General features: G+C 41.7%; 2 protein-coding genes across 3 annotated transcripts in view; one reads left to right on the top strand and one right to left on the bottom strand.

The window, feature by feature from the left end:
- Nucleotides 1-2,938: 2,938 nt before the first annotated feature.
- Nucleotides 2,939-9,025, top strand: lgi1a (leucine-rich, glioma inactivated 1a). Its single transcript, XM_019267957.2, has 8 exons — nt 2,939-4,086; nt 4,251-4,322; nt 4,858-4,929; nt 5,024-5,095; nt 5,976-6,047; nt 6,454-6,623; nt 6,718-6,882; nt 7,038-9,025. The coding sequence occupies exons 1-8, from the start codon at nt 3,890-3,892 to the stop codon at nt 7,853-7,855; spliced, it is 1,638 nt and encodes a 545-aa protein (XP_019123502.1). The 5' UTR covers nt 2,939-3,889; the 3' UTR covers nt 7,856-9,025.
- A 203-nt stretch (nt 9,026-9,228) lies between these two features.
- LOC104930289 (serine/threonine-protein kinase MARK1) overlaps nt 9,229-16,939 on the bottom strand; it is a 29,660-nt gene continuing 21,949 nt past the window's right edge. The window contains exons 9-18 of one of the 2 annotated variants that reach the window (XM_019267955.2): nt 15,555-15,674; nt 14,731-14,830; nt 14,526-14,638; nt 14,233-14,434; nt 13,424-13,605; nt 13,191-13,282; nt 12,936-13,076; nt 12,520-12,771; nt 10,752-10,796; nt 9,229-10,634 (exon numbers count right to left, since the gene is read on the bottom strand). In XM_019267955.2, coding sequence (XP_019123500.2) covers nt 10,289-10,634; nt 10,752-10,796; nt 12,520-12,771; nt 12,936-13,076; nt 13,191-13,282; nt 13,424-13,605; nt 14,233-14,434; nt 14,526-14,638; nt 14,731-14,830; nt 15,555-15,674 — 1,593 coding nt within the window. In that variant the 3' untranslated portion in view covers nt 9,229-10,288. The remainder of the gene's footprint in view (nt 10,635-10,751; nt 10,797-12,519; nt 12,772-12,935; nt 13,077-13,190; nt 13,283-13,423; nt 13,606-14,232; nt 14,435-14,525; nt 14,639-14,730; nt 14,831-15,554; nt 15,675-16,939) is intronic. The other variant, XM_010745046.3, reaches the window with a different exon arrangement.

The raw sequence follows: 16,939 nt of genomic DNA, 5'->3' as shown, positions 1-16,939 counted from the left end.
TATATATATATATATATATATATATATATAGGGAGAAGAGAGAGGGAGAGATACAGAAAGCTATTTTAAGAAGAGAACATATTTGTATTTTATTATAAGTATTTATACTGTATATACTATAAGGATATTTAGCTCACCTTCTTTTACTTTGGCCATTATGTGAATAGATATTAGGTTGCAAATATAATTTATTTATATTTATGGGACTTAAATACTACTTTTTTTTTTTTTAGCAGTCAGAATTACTAGTTGCTTTTTTAAAATTGCAAGTAGTGTTTTCAAAATTTGAAACATATGTCCCCGGCAAATGGGTGGGAGATGTAAGAAGATTTGACTGGATGGGATTTGGTTATAAGCCAACTCGAGCCCCTAGGCTTTCCGTTTTAAGTCCCCTGCTTACATAAAGTAAAAATACTGCCGCCCTGCTCATAAGTCACAAGTCTAGAGTACATGTGGCATACAGGACACAGGAAGGTGTCATGGAAAAATTGCGCCACACACAGGGTCAAACTCACAATGTTAGAAGAGAGAGAGCATTGCCTGAGTATGAAAAAATACATTTTTATGATGTGTTATACGATTTATGTTCCAAAATCATGTCTCGAAACAGCTTGTGACATGGGTAGCACATAGCAGAGCAATGACAGACTTATTATTTTCTGTTCCAAGTGTTTTCAATTTCAGCGAATGCGACGTTTGCAAAGAAATGTGACTCATTCATGTATAGCATTAAATACATTAAATTATATGTGCAATAGCATCATGTATAAGACATGAAAAGTGTCAATAAAGTTTATTTTCAAATGTCATGTATGTTTTTTTTACATCTAAAGTGCATTTTAGCCATTCCGCAAACAATTGTTTTCAGCTGCAGCGTGGACGTCATGCCAGCTGCAGCAAATTGGTTATTGAATAGTTTCCTGATGGTGACCTGCAACCTCAGTGATCCCATGACAATCAACATGTGTACACTACATCCACACTTAAATCCAGCTAAAGATGGGACTGACCAAACATCACCTTTTAATCAACTGATAACAAGCTAACTAGAGACTTAATATTCATTGATTAAATATAAATATACATCTTTATGAGTGAAAGGAATATACCATTTTAATCTCACAGTGTACAATGAGTACATGCACGAGAAAATACATCAAATTCCCATGTGTACACTGCAGTTTACAAAGGTGCAGGTCTTAATGTGTGGCTTTGACCTTTGACCTCTAACTGTTTGGCATGTTGTTTGACCTCAGCTGGGATGACTAGCAGATGTTGTGGTGTGTCACAAAAGAATATACCCAGAAAATCTAATCTCATGCTCTGTCTCTGTGATGGTTCTTACTATTATTGTAATAATGTGTTCAGACTAACAAAACATTAAGAAAACTTTTTTATGTGTAGCTAAACTTATTTAGTTGTTGAGGTTTTGAATGGAGAATATGTCACTATGAAGAAAAGAAAAAAAAACATTTCTAAGCATTCTTCTGCAGGGATAGTAGTAATACTCAGGTAATTATTACATACTTATGTTGTTTAAAGATGTGTTTCCTTGCGTCACTACCATGAGTGATCATCCACCTGGATCAGGCAGGTGGCAGGCAAACTTCATAGCTCATACGAGAACCAGAGAGCATCTCAGTTACAAAACCCTGTCAGTCACGTCATAGGAGGTAAGCCAGCTTTGTGTACTCACAAGACATCTTAAGACAGCATGTAGGTCCAAAGGTCAAACAGCAAAACAAGAGTATGTTCACTTAATTGGCAGCTTTCACTGGTGAAAGAATACAGGGGGAGCAGGAGGGTGGCCACCTCTATTTTATATTGTCATATGAATACTAGACTAGAACTGTATGAATGTTAATTATAATTTACTATTATTTTAAGTCATAATAATGATAATTTAACAACAATTTAAAATCATGAAAAAAAGGAGAAAACTGTAAATGGAGTGCAGATTGAAATTTTAAAAAAAGTCTCACCAAAAGTTAATCTTAAATCACAGAGCTCCTCTTCAGGGGAAAATTATTTTAAAGTGTTGATAGCTCATAAATCAATCCACCTCTGACCTGTGACAGGCTTTACCTTGGCTCTTCATTTCCCTCGAGTGGGGAGGTCAGTCCTTCTATGCTTACAACTTAATGTTTGATTTGGAAATTTGTTTATTATTTCAATGCCATGCAGGTGAATATAGTTATATATATTAATTACTAGTTGCAGAAAACAAAACAACACAGATCCTAGAAGTAACAGAAGTCAGAAACATCAGGCTGAGCCATATCAATAGCAGTGAACATCGCTGCGGTCCAATACTTGCTGCACAGTGTGTGTTCTATTCTGGTGATGAATGATGGCATTTATGAAGCACAGACACTACCCATCATCTTGCAGCACAACAATAATATCCAGTGTTCTCCATTTAGTCCAAAAGCTGCTGATGAAAAAAGACATTTGTTACTTTCTGTTCCTTCCAGCTTCTCCATGTCGACAATCTCCCTCTGTACATTTCCCCTCAGCCTCCTTACACCATGTCCTTAACCAGTAACACCTTTCTCCCTCCTCCATTCCCTCTAAAACAGTAAAGCAGCATAACACAAAACATGACCCGACTCCTTCAAAGGCCCTGCTTTCATTTTTAGAGGCGAAATTGCATTATGACTTTAAACAGGCAGTGAATATCAAATAGTGTAATCACATCAGGGGGAAGATGTAGCATGAGCAGAGCAGCATGGATTTATTCAGAGGCTGCATGTGTTTCTTCCCAGAAGAGTCTGACGCATGCAGCCCTGACCGGCACAGCGAGTAAACATATTAATCTTACAACTCTGAGAAATTAGATGGTGAAGGAGAAGTCCTTATAGGGCTCCCGTGTCTAGCACAACAGAGGAGAGTATTGCAATAAAACTGTGAGTGCAATATGTCATAGCAATAAAACAAAACAAAGAAAGGAGTGGGCTTTTATGTGGCTTTTTTTGAAGTGATATAAACATGTCATGACCTGTCCTTTGTTTGTGAGGGGGCTGATGGGGGATGGGGTTCACATGACTGAGGCTGAGCAGATGTTAGGATGACAGGAGGGCTTCCCCACGCCCCTCCATCACAGGGCAGCTACATTTTGCATCCACCAGTCGTCATGGAAACCGCGTGCAAACCAGGAAATAAACCCAATGTGTGGAAAAGGAACATTTAGAGCAAAACACATGACTGTAATGACATTAATAATCCGAGATGCAATGGCAGTTTCCTGGAGAATAATGGAGCCACAAGTACAGTTATATTTATGACAATTCATCCTCATCAGGGGTTCCCACCCGCATAGAAAGCCCGTGTGCGTCTGCGCCACAGGCTGCAATCCGCTGGCTCATGTCAGGGCTTCATTTTTTTATCCAGCTGATTCACCAAAGAAACACACCATACCGTTGGCTATTGGGCGGAATCCTCCGTGCGTTTTACTCGGAGAGAGATGTGTGGCGTTTGCTGAGATCATAGGCGTGGTTTTGGATGGAGATGCTCCGTCTGCTCCCGCTGGGATCCCCACCTGCCGTCACACAGCGTTTGTCACCGCGCCAGCTGGTATTTTCCTCAGCTCGAGCCACTATAGTTTGATTAAATTTCATTTTTTTGTCACAGGGGATAGGCCTGGTGTGTTTTTTCGTCGCGGGGTGTAGTGTAATTACAGCGCCGTGGACGTGTGGGGCGCACGGGTTTAATCACCTCCAGAGCGTCGGCGGCGGTGGCGCACGGCGGAGATAAACAAGAGCTGACAGCGCGACGCTTGGCCTCCAGCAGCAGCAGCAGCAGCAGGAGTGAAAAAGGAACCACAAAGGAGACCGTGATTCATGTGCAGGGCTGTTTGACGCGCAGGTCGTGCCCACAGCGGTTTGCAAGGATGGAAAATACACGCAGAATGTCCAAAAGATCGCCGTGGCTCAGCTTTCTTGTAGTGGCGTCTTTTTTACTTGTAGTGGACAGCAAGAGAGCCAGGCAGCCCCGCTGTCCCTCGTCATGTACATGTACCAAAGATAACGCGTTGTGCGAAAGCGCAGGACTGATCCCACGGAGCTTTCCACCCGATGTCATATCACTGTGAGTCATATTTCTTATTGTTTGGTTACAGATTCATAAGCAGTGTTTGCGCGTCTCTATCTGCTGGTTTAGACGTGCATTTCTCTGCTGCTGCACAACTGTTCGTATGAAACTGATACTGAACAGTATATCTGTCTGTGTGTCTGTCCCACGCCTCTTTACAGATCCTTCGTCAAGTCTGAATTCACCGAAATCCCGAAAGAGAGCTTCATCCACACGCCTGCCCTGCACCTCCTGTGAGAAACCTCTCTGGAGCTTGCTTTTTTTGTTCTTCAGTCTTTGTTACATGCTGTCAGTCCCCCAGTGAGGTGATCAACGCCATGTTTAATGTTCAAGACATCTCCCCTCAGCTGATGCTACACATTATAATAGGATAGATATGGCTTATTGATCAGAATGGGGTGCAACAATAGGCAACAATCTTTATGTCATATCATGGTTGGATATTCTCTCTAAGTCTTGCTTTAAAATGTATCTGTGCATCAGACCTTTATGTATGGGGAATCCCTCCCTTTGAAGAGGGGAATCCCCTTGACTCCTGTCTCATGGGGTAGAGTATTGACCATCCTTCAAAATAAACATGTGAGGCTGCAGGGATCCTAATAGAGCATTGATCTTTGTTTCTGATGTATCTGGTGTCCTATTAAAAAAAGAAAGGAGAGGGTTATCTATCACGGTATCTATACAGCTGCTAATGTGGGACAACAGCGTGCTCTTATCCAATTTGTGAGCACAGAGAGTGAAATATTATGGATCTCTCTCCTCCCGCAGCCTCTTCACAGCCAACAACCTGGAATCTATAAACGAGGACGCTTTCCTCGGTCTTCCACATCTGGAGTATCTGTAAGTACATGAAACGAATTCATCCTGGAAGCTGTTTCCAAAACAACCGGATCGTCTATCTTCTCATGCGTTCATGCAACTTCATCTTTTCCAGGTTCATCGAAAACAACCAAATCAAGTCGATCTCACCGAATGCTTTCCGTGGACTGAAAACCTTAGTGCATTTGTAAGTATGCAAGAAACTGAGCTTTTTTATATTAGCACAAACAAATGAATGACGATGTAATTCTTGCCTCTGATGGTCACTTTGCAAGCGAGGGGAGTGTAAAGAAGCTTTATGTTGTTTGGACAAGTCTTGTATTCTGTCTGCAGGTGCAGGAAAGCATTGTTCCAGTGAAATGCTGACAAAGTTATTACACAACATTTATTGCCACACAGACATTTCTCTGCAGCTGCTAAAATGACTATGAAGCAAATTCTGTCACCTTCTTTGTTCAAACTAATAAAACTTAGAGGCCTATGACCCATTATATATACATTTTGTTACAAATTCAGTAAATAAAATCTCTTCAATTACCCATCGTCTTTATTTCTTTTAGACAGATATGAATAAAGTGCAGTTAGCTCCACTCAAACCAAGATATCAGAAAAAGATGATGTCCTGATGGTTAAAGTAAAGCTCTGAGAAAATGAAGAAACTTAACTGCAACAACTGTCTCAACAGTGGGATGTTTTTTTTCCTGATTTTTTTTTTTTGTGGCAGGGAAAGCTATAAAATGGCTGAGGAGGCAGCTCTAAAAATAGCTTAATGTTTCCTCAAACTCACAATAAGCAATGTTCCCACCTTCAGTCTCGAGGGTGGCAATATGGTGCCTAAGCTCTTTAACAGATATCCTTATATTCCACTGCAAGGAAACACTGTACAACCACATCCATATTTTGATTTTACGATGAAGCACTGGAAGTTACTCCTAAAAATAACACACAAACAGTGGAAAATGTGTATCATTAGTATTTTATAACATTAAGGGGGAAGGATGGGGGTATATACACGGTGTGTGTGATCAATAGTCACAGAGCAGCTGCCATTTTTCTCTCTTTTTCAGGAGTCTGGCCTACAACAATCTGGAGACTCTGCCCAAAGATTTGTTCAAGGGTCTTGAGGCCTTAACAAAAGTGTAAGTATGAATTGTAATCCTACATTATCTAGAAACAAAGAGATAAATTGCACAGTGTTACATAACTCAATGCATAATGTACGCTATGGACAGTGAGCTCCTCTATATATAGAACACTGTATCATTATTCCACTTCAGCCGAGGCTTGAAAAATGTGTGGGAGGTGCTTTTAACACCATTAAAATTACATGCAGCAGTGAGGAAGTGAGATAGCTGGCCATCCATCACTCCTTTATAGTCCCTTTTCATATTAATGAGAGCACAGAGTGAAGCTGTGAGGGCCGGAGAGCAAAGCCAGCAGTCATACTTCAGTGACTTTGAAAATAAAATCCATTCAAAGAGCTGACAGCATTCCTCTTAGCTTTTGGGGGTTTGGAAGTTAGTTTTAGTGGTTTTCTCCCTTCAGAGACTTGCGAGGGAATCAGTTTACCTGTGACTGCAAGCTGAAATGGCTGGTGGAGTGGATTTACAGCACAAATGCTACAGTGGATCAGATTTACTGTAAAGGCCCGGCCTCACAGCTGGACAAGAAGATCAACGATCTGGTGCCACAGTCCTTTGACTGCATCACCACAGGTACAGAAAATGTTGTTTTTATTGAACTTGTCTTACAATCATCACAGCTTCTCTATTGAGTCTTACTTGAAGTGCGTTTTTGTTTCTCTCACAGAGTTTGCTTCCTACCAGTCCCTAAAGTTTGAATCCATATCGGTGGAGGCATTTTCCTTTGGGAGCGACCAATATGTGGTGTTTGCCCAACCCTTTATTGGGAAATGCAGCTTTCTAGAGTGGGATCATGTCGAGATGGTCTTCAGAAACTATGACGATATTGACAGTGAGTAAAAGTCATTTTAAATGTGCTGTAATATATCATGTATGTGTGAATGAGCTGTGTGTTTAAAGGGAAGGGTGAGATTGGAAGAGGAACCACTAGATGGAGACAAGACAAAGTGAAACTCTATTCTTTTCATCCCTTCCTATCTTCACCAGGCACATCCACAGTGATTTGCAAACCTCTGGTCATTGACAACCAGCTCTTTATCATCGTGGCTCAGCTGTTTGGTGGCTCACACATCTACAAGCGTGACACCTCTGCCAACAAATTCATCAAGCTCCAAGGCATCGACATCCTCAAGATCCGCAAACCAAACGACGTTGAGACGTTCCGCATCGATGGAGAATCCTTCTTCGTCATCGCAGACAGCTCCAAAGCCGGTTCCACCACCATCTACAAGTGGAATGGTAATGGCTTCTACTCTCACCAATCGCTCCACCCGTGGTACCGGGACACAGACGTGGAGTACATGGAGATCTCCTCCAAACCTCACCTTATCCTGTCCAGCAGCTCTCAAAGGCCGGTCATCTACCAGTGGAACAAAAGCACCAAGCTGTTTGACAGACGCACCGACATCCCAGAGATGGAGGACGTCTATGCTGTGAAGCATTTTCAGGTCAAATCAGACCTCTACATCTGTCTGACACGCTTCATTGGCGACTCCAAAGTGATGCACTGGGACGGGGCCCTCTTCAGGGAGTTGCAGACCATGCCCTCTCGTGGCTCCATGGTATTCCAGCCCTTCAGTGTGGGCAGCTGGCAGTATGCCATCCTAGGCAGCGATTACTCTTTCACCCAGGTGTACCGCTGGGATGCCAAGAAGGGCGAGTTTGTCCATTTCCAGGAGGTGAACATCCAGGCGCCGAGGGCCTTCTCTCCAGTCTCCATAGACAACCGGCAGTTCCTGCTGGCCTCAAGTTTCAAAGGGAAAACTCAGATTTATGAGCACCTGGTCATTGATCTGAGCAACTGAGTGATTGTTTTCTTGACTGGTTGTTTGGTTGTTTGAGTGGATTCTGTGTTTAGAGATGGGTGTTGCAGCAGATCCAATGCTGAACAATGAAAGGGATTATCAATTGATCCTAACTTGAGCAAGGCAGACATTACATTTTTTTTTTTTTTGTAATTTTCCATTGCAATCAGTGCATGATACATATTAAGACAAATGCATGTATTTCAACTGAATATATTTGGCTGAGATACATGTTGGGTTCAGTGCATGCCTCTCAAGTTAGGATTAGATCCAATATGTTGTCAAGACATTAATGCATGACCAGGGCCTCACACAGGCCGTCTCATCCATGCAGCATCCATTGCTCATTAATCCATTAAATCTTGCATCGGCCAGTAGTTTTATTTTTGTTTTTGTGTTCAGCTTTTCATGTGACTCAGCAATGTTTATACATTTGTAATCTCATATATTTATCTACAGAAAGTAATAATGAAATGGTATCTTTTTAACCTATTAACACGTTTAACTGAACAAATCTGCCAAAATGAAATGTTTACAAATTTTTCTGTCTTTCCACTTGTACGCTACAAGATTTGTAAATGAAGCTTTTGTAAGTTTAGGAGGGACCACACCAGTTCGATACATATTTGTTAAGGAGAATGATTTAAAATTGTGTTTATAATTTGGAAAATATCAACAGAAATGTTGCGTGAGGATTGACCTGTAAATCCTTACATTTTTATCGTTAATAGTTTATAATGTTTAAAGTATTGAAAATACAGTTTTTCATAACATTTTGAGCTATTATAACTATTTTCACAGCTTGTAAAGGAACTGAAACTGAGGATATTGTTCATGCTTTACCTTTGACTAACATGTATGCAAAAGACATCAATCGTGTCATGATTAGGATTAAGTTTTTGACTAATATCATGCTATTTAGAGTCAATAAAGGTTTACATTATTAAATGTTACTGGTCCTCAAACCCACACTAACACATCTACTTCATCGCTTAAGGGAAACTGTCATCTTGAAGTTAGCTGTGTAATTCACAAATAAAATAAAATAACTACAAACAAATAAAATCCTTTTTATTTTCTCCAACAAAGTGCACGCCTCAATTCTACAAAGCAGCACATTACAATGTAATAGAATAAATACAATAAAATCCGCTGAATTAAAAAAAAAAAGAAGAAAAAAAAAGAATAACACAAGCGAGGAGATACACAAGTACCTGCATAATCACACTGGTGGCAGGACTAAATCAGGCTCTTTAGAAAGGCTCCACAAGACAAACTGCTTCTTTCATGGTGATTGTTTGACTTTTCATGCATCTTCAGGCCTTTGGATAGAGACATCCTGTCCTCTGCTTTCTAAAGTAAACCAATTTAAACCCTGCTTTTTTTTTCTTTTTTTGTAATTGAGGACTACCAAACTAACACGAAAGAAATACAGGTGCATACTCTCATGTTTCATACACATCACCCTGGAAAACTTGTGCAATTGCAGCAGGATCTCCAAAATCGCCTACCTACTGCTGAGAGAAAATAAAGTGAACACATTTTTTCAGTTTTAACTGAAGTTACTACTCAAGTCTATGTGGTGCAACTTAGTGTTTTTTTCCGTAGGCAAATAAAATATAACATAAAGGCAAGGGAGCACATCCCTTAATATTCAACAAAATAATTTAGTGCTCTTTAAATAAAATTAAAAACACTATTTTCATATGGTGGCTCTTAAAAAACAGAAAACAAGAATTAAAAAAAAAACTCACAGACTGAAAGGATAATGCTTTAAGAGACATCAATTATATTAGGAAAGAACTCAAATCCCATGAAAAAAGACAGTATTGACAATAAAATTCTGTACAGAACATAAAATCAATATACAATACAGTACCTGCAGATGTTATGCATACAGTACAATTCTCTTTTTACATAGTTTTAGTATGGGCTCCAGCCTGATCTATATACTGACTTAACACAGGTGGAAAAGCGGCTATTTTAGCTTTCAGTATTTTTAATGGTTATTCAGCGAGGAGAGTAGATCTTTAAGTGGGCGTTTTAGAAAAAGAGATTGAAAACATTATTGCAGGATGGTCATCTTCAGTTGCATACTGCATGTCTTACATGAATGTGTCATATGACGAGGAGCAGTGGACTGATGAGAGAGACAGACGGCCAGACGGAAGAAAAGAAAAACAAAAAACATAGGTGTTAGCTGTTTTTGCTATCTCTCTATCACAGAGGTTAAACCTTGCGACATCTCTCTGATCCACTACCCTGTACAGTACATTCGTGGCCAGTATTGCACGTTACCAGCCGAGTCCACCCTGATTCTGCGCGGTGAGGACCTTCAGTGCTGAATATTGTCCTGCAAGTCAACACTAATCCAGTGATGAGATGAGACTGTAACCAGAGCTCACCAAAGACTGACTGGGACTCCATCTGCTGTCACAGTTTGAGCTCATTGGCAATTTTGCAGGCAATATTCTTAAAGGCGATGGACGTGCCCGATATCCTCTTGAAGCGCACGCCATTGAGCGAGAGGCGGGGCAGCTTGCACACCTCCATCTCCCATTGGACCAGGTTGTCCTGGCGAGCGTCGCCATGGACACAGAAAAGCAGGAAGCGTTCACGCTGCTCGTAATCGCAGCTGTTGGCGTCCAGAACCTTTCGGATCTCCCTCATCATCTCGGCGGGCTCCATGGAGGAGGTGGTCTTCATGCTCCAGGTGAAACGCAGCGAGCGAGGCTTGGAGTCCCGACCACCTTCCTCCTTGGTGTCACCTGACGCACTTCTACAACAACAGAAGAAGAAAACAGACGTAAGAGAGAAAGAGCAGAAAAAGAAGTGGAGACAGACATTGAGACAGGTTATGGTTTGTTACAGGCTCTCTGTGAAATCTTTGTCTCACCTTGTTGTTTCTGTCCTGGCACTGGCCTCTCCCTCACTAGGCACCCTGAAATAAACCAGGGATACACTGTTACTCCCACAGGCTGATGTCAACATGGTTTCCCCCACCCGCTACAAACACCACCCCCATCATCACTGGACACAGAGAGGGGTGTCAGGCATCATGCCAGGAAAGAATTCCACAGTCCTGGGTATCAGGGTTCAGCACACAATGAGGTGACTGTGACATCTTGAGGCACGTACTACAGTAGCTCCTTCACAATAACCAAATGCATCATCCCATCTACTGTACGCTACCTTTCCTTAATCCCCACTGATCTGTAAGGAGTGGAAAAGTGCTTCTAAATCGTTGATTCAACCTCCATAATTTGCCTGATCTTTCCTCTTAAGCTTTGCATGAAGACGGGGGAGAGTAAGGAGAGGCAAAAGCCAGCAACTTGAGAAGCAGATATCGTGGCTAAGCTTAGTACAAGAAAAGCTGGTGAGACGTGAGGTTTGCTCTTGAGGCAGTGGGCACAAGGGGAGGATATACACGGCATAACAAGGGTGTCAGTAGGCAAGGATGTGGTGTAGTTGGCAAGTACGCAAAAGGGTTAAGGAAACACGGGCCAAGGTCATAGTGAGCACAGAGAGGTTTTGTTGTTGTTGGTTTTTTTTGACAGGGGGGACAGGTGCAGCAAGCTTTGTGTTCTCCTACCTCCGGGTTGACCTGAAAGACAGAGCTCTATGCGGGGAGAGAAGGAGAGAAAGCTGTGAGCCTCTACCAGATGGGCCAGCGTGAAGGTGACACAAGGAGCTGACTTCTGTATAGATGAGGAGGATCTGTCCTTTGCTTGTCATACTGACTGCAAAGGGCAACAGTGTGGATGTAATAATAGAGCTAACTGAGAATTGGGGATAGAGAAGGGAGTGTATCTGCTCTAAAGAGGCGGAGAGAATGTGTGATGCTTTCTTTGTTTTCAGTGCTGAAAAAGTTTATATCAAGTAATCTGAACACATTTTGCACCAAGTACTCCGTTTTGGTGAATTTTAATTTTTTTTAAGATTAACCAGAGAAGGACAAATCCATGGATGATTCTTTATGTATCTGCATGTATCTGCACACACTTTTAACGTGCGTGCAACGTAGCTTATCTCTGGATATCTACTGGTTTGACAGCTACTTGAGAATTTAATATGACTTAATAGTTCACACAAGCCATTAGTCAGAAATTGAAATTGTCTAAAACTTTACAACTTCATACCTGCAAAACTAGGCCCATCAACATTAGCACCATACACGTACCATACTGTTTCAAATATACAAGTAAATAAATGTTCAAATTTAAACAAATTGAGGTTCATATTTTGGGTTTATATAAAAGAGAAACTAATCGATATGAAGTGATTTGATTTCTTTTTTAACAATGAAAGGAAATGACATACAGTCCTTCAACTTTGAAGACGTCTTAATTGCCATTTACCTAATTTAAACTAAGCTTGTACACTCAGTGTGATTAGTAATCAAGCAAAGATGATTTACTAATTTTACCTTCTAACAACACGCAGAGACATAAAACTGCCTCCATGAGTTTGTCTGACAACAAATTCTTCAAAACTGAACCATCCCTATAACAATCTCATAAATACCGGTTCTTCAGTTAATCAGGCACTATAAAACAGTAAGACTTGATCACTTCAACATGCATTTCACTATTTCTGCTGTACTGTTAGGTGCAAGAAGTCTAGCACAATCTAGTGAATAATTTGTGAAGCTGTTCTCCACAAACCTGCGGACAAACTTTGAGGTGATCTTGCTGATAATGCCAGTCGAGGTGCCCCTGCGTTGCTGAGCGAGAGCTCCCGTATCATGAGACAGTGTGGGTGAAGCTGGGGGGCCGTTGTAAGTAGCGCTGCGCCGGTCTCTGAGCTGAGCTCCGTGGAAGGTGCTGCGACTGGTGGTACCCCGGGGGAAGCGGTTCTTCTCTGGGGTGCTAATACTGTGTGCAGACGGAGAGGTGGAGGGACCCCGAGGAGAGGAGCTGCAAACATCGAAGAAATCACTATAAAGAGTGTCCAAAGAGTCTGTATATCTGCATGCTCCCTATAAATACTCTAATTTAGGAGTAGAAAATCATTGTTTTTGCCACACCTTTACATAAAAAAAATATACACTTGTGATCGCCCATGAGACATTGCTGCTTACCTTGCTTTAAGCTCTGTGTTGTCGTCAATGGGGGGCAGTGTGCTTTTCGAGGGATGCCCTGACGATGACATGGACTTGGTGTGACGAGGTCTTGTAGAGCTCATTGCAGTCGATGGAGTGCTCCCTGAAACCTCGGTTAAACTGGGGACCAAAGGATAAAGATATTTCACCAAAGTGTGCTTGTTTGTACAGTTAGGCGCCAAAAAACACAGATGACGGAGAGCTAAGCATGCGTTATCCTTTAAATGTGCTCACCTGCTATCTTTGCCGTTGGGAATAGCTGAATAGCGGTCAGCAGAAGATCGTTCACACACATATGTGTTCCTGCGAGTCATCGATCCATTAGTCTGTTTGCAAACAGAGAGACCACAAAACATGTTAAAGCTTCTTCAACTTCATTTTAAATTGTGGACCTGTCTGCACCTGCATTTGTTTGGGTGCATGTGGACATTTGTGAGCTATTGTGTCCTCCTTGTACATTTCCTCACCCCAACAGCACTCGTGGTTTTCTTCCTCTCCTGCACCCCAAGTGGCGACGCAGGAACGTCTCCTTTCGAAGTGCTCAGCTCCAGCCTGCGTGCTCCATCCCACTCCTCCCTGTGGTCACTTTCAACGCTCAGTGCCTGGCCACGCTTCGTATATGACACCGCCGGGGGCACAGATGGACCCACTAAGAGTGACAAACATATGAGAACATGCTTACATACTTTCCACCAAACATACTATTACTTTTATAGCTCCAATATCAGGAATGTTTAGACGGAAAAGACAGTGACAGACAGTGTCTTTGTAAGGATAGCATCAAGCAAAGCCACTCAAAGCTGGGATTTAAACATCGACATCAGACATGACACTCTGCAACATTGTTTTAAGAAGTTGTACAGCTATAGGAGCCAAGATGAGCAGGTACAAGGCAAAGCTGTTCCCTCCTCATGCTTTGAGGTGCTGTTCCTGAAGGGAGCTGCAGGAAGGCAGCCAGTCAGCAGATGGCGCCAGACACAATGGCCCCACATGACATAGGGAGAAGTTGCTACACAACCAGTGCAGTGCTGAGGCTGAGTCACCGATTTGTACATTTAAATAAAGTGACTATAAAAAACTAGTCAAACCAGGTTTAATGGACAGCTTATATCAGCTATTTAAACATACCGATGGAGCTGGTAGTGCCTCAGAGGCACATCAGCAGGTTGAATAGTATCTAATCATTAGCCAATCCTCAGTGACTGAGAGCAACTTCCCCCTACACAGCACGCAGCCACCAGCACTCTCAGAGCTGGGAAGGACGAGGTTACTTTACTTGGCTTCTCTACGACACCACCACCACCACCACCATCATCATCCCCACCATGATCACTGTAGCGGCGCTGCTTCTGATTGGCCGAGATGCTGCGTGTGACCTTGGGATGGGCGGGAGAAATGCTGGAGCTGTTGTTGATGTCACTGGTCGGTCGCTGCCGTTGCCCCAGGATGCTGTTAGTCAGGGGCTCGCTCCCCTCAAACTGAGATACAAAGACACACAATGTTAGATATGGTCTCATGACATAATCCATTAACCACTGGTGAGGATGTCAAGATGATGAACAAACCAACCTCTGGAGCTTTTCTGCCTAACAGCAAGTAGGTGGCCATGACATCATCGTACTTCTGGGCATTTAGAGAGTCTGTGATCTCATCTTTAGGGAAGCCCATCGTCACCATGAGCTCTAAAGGGAAGTCAACATGAATCACAGAATCAGTAACCGGGACGTGACATTAGGAGTGACATATACACACACACACGTACAGTCAGACATACCTATTCTGGATGTATCACTGAAATCCGCTTCAGGCTCGATGTAAGGTTTTAGCTCCTCCTCATCGTGACCCACATTCATCCAATGGTCTTTCATGATTTGCTAACAAAGAAACAAGACAATTAAACTCATGTGCTGTATATCCAGAACAATAAAATCAACTGCCAATTTTAATAATGAAAATTCAAGTAACAGATAATTAATCCTGATAATTAAGACAGTTAAGTGCAAGGACGAACCAACAGACAGATGAGGAATGATCATTTCTTTACCAAATCTTTTTAATCACAAGTTCAGCTGCAACTGAACAACACTGAGATCAATTGTTATTATTGGTGGAGAAATCTTTACTATTGAACTTCAGCCTGGTTCTGAGCGTAGGGGTGGTATTGACTCTGGAGAGACTGTGAGTTGAACTGACAACCATATATTGTTTGCAAAGGAGAAACAAGTTACAACCACCCCCTAATTACGTGGATGCACTGAAAGAAAGTAGAAGGATTTTGTTGAATTAATGAAGTTTTTTTTTTCTTACAGCAAATTCTATTTAGCTTTAATGTTTGGAAATACTTTCATCGAAGAATTATGTAAGACCACTCTTTGATGTCAAATGAATGATGTTTCCAGATCTCCGTCTGACATGGCCATAAACTGAAGTGTCCTGTTGGTTCACAATTAACAACAGCAGCAATTATGTGCTTTTGGATGATGCACAACAATCATGCACCAAATCATTAGGACTGTCTGCTCGACTGTAAGCGGGCTGCTGTGCAAAACATTTCTGAATGGAGGGCAAATAACTGTGAAGACGCCACAGTGCGAATACCTCCAAGCTGCCTCGTTTGACAGGGTTGAGCACGAGTAGTTTCTTCAGCAGGTTTTCACAGTCTGTGGACATGTAGAAAGGAATACGGTACTTTCCCCGCAGGACCCTCTCCCTCAGCTCCTGTACGCCAGGCCGCAGACACACAGAGACGAAACCAAATGAGAAGTTAACAGCGGCAAAAAGAGAAGCACTCATTCATTTTATGAGAGGACAGCGAACATTATCGCCATGAAGAGTTAACATATTAGCAAACAGTTCCCATCATTCGCTGCTTAATGCTTTATCTAGTTGCTGACTTTCAGTGTGTGAGATTGAGTGGCATCTATCAGTATAGCTGCTGATTGCAGACCCATCGCTTCATCCTCTCTTTCTTAGCATCAAGAAGAAACTAGGACGGCAGTTCAATATGGCAGACCTAAGGAGGAGCCGTGGTGTCTGTAGATATAAAAGGCTCATTCGACATCTAACAAAAACATGATGATTCTTATTTTCAGGTGATTATACACTTATGAAAATATATTACATTTCTGACATACTCTGTAAATAGATCCCCCTAACTAAATCTTTCACGCTTGTAGTGTAGTGTAAGCTTATCAGAGCTTGTTTTGCTAAAAACAGCCGCCTGGTGAGCCAGCTGAAATGTGGCCTGGAGAGTTGAGGCTCTGTTCATCAGCATAGTCATATGAGCAATATAAAAGTATCAATTGGAGCCTAAAAAAAGGCAGCAGATCACTCAGCTCAGCTCTGAAGATGAATTAAAAATGACCATTTCCACCTTTTCTTGACCTGCTCGTTTTCAAATATTCACACTGCTGCATTATTAAAGCAGAGTCCATGAATCTGTACTGATACTGTAAAATGTTTTATTCCAAACAATATACACACTACATTCCTCTTATAATTTGGTTACTCAAGTGACCCAGTGTTGGGTTGACACAAGTCAACATCCTAACTCAGTTAGAATAGACACTTGGTTAAGATATCAGGCTGTTAGCACGTCACTCTGCTCTTTTTATTTACTTTGGCCTTTACAGTCTACATGAATTCAGACTTAAACCGAATTATAAATATATTTTGAGTGACAAGAAATCTCCCAGAGAAGCATCAATTTTTACTTTTTACAATTTGGACTCCCACTTGGCTTTCCCTCGACACAGAGGTGGATGCTTTTCATACTTTGTGTTGGAGGATATAATAAAGGTCTCAGTGTGTTTCAAACAAGCTAGATTGTACGACGTGTCATCTGAATGTGTCTTAAAGTGTTTATACCTTTTCTGAACAAACAAAAAGTTTTCAGAGAGTCTCTCCTCAGTTGTTGCATGTGGTTATGATTGATTGAAGAAAAAGCTGGTCTCCCAGAGAAAGCTTGGGAGACCAAATTCAAA

The sequence above is a fragment of the Larimichthys crocea genome, chromosome III, assembly GCF_000972845.2.
Source record: "Larimichthys crocea isolate SSNF chromosome III, L_crocea_2.0, whole genome shotgun sequence".
Classification (NCBI taxonomy): Eukaryota; Metazoa; Chordata; class Actinopteri; family Sciaenidae; genus Larimichthys; species Larimichthys crocea.
The sequence above is the reverse complement of the archived record's forward strand: the minus strand, read 5'-3'. Positions and strand labels throughout refer to the sequence as shown.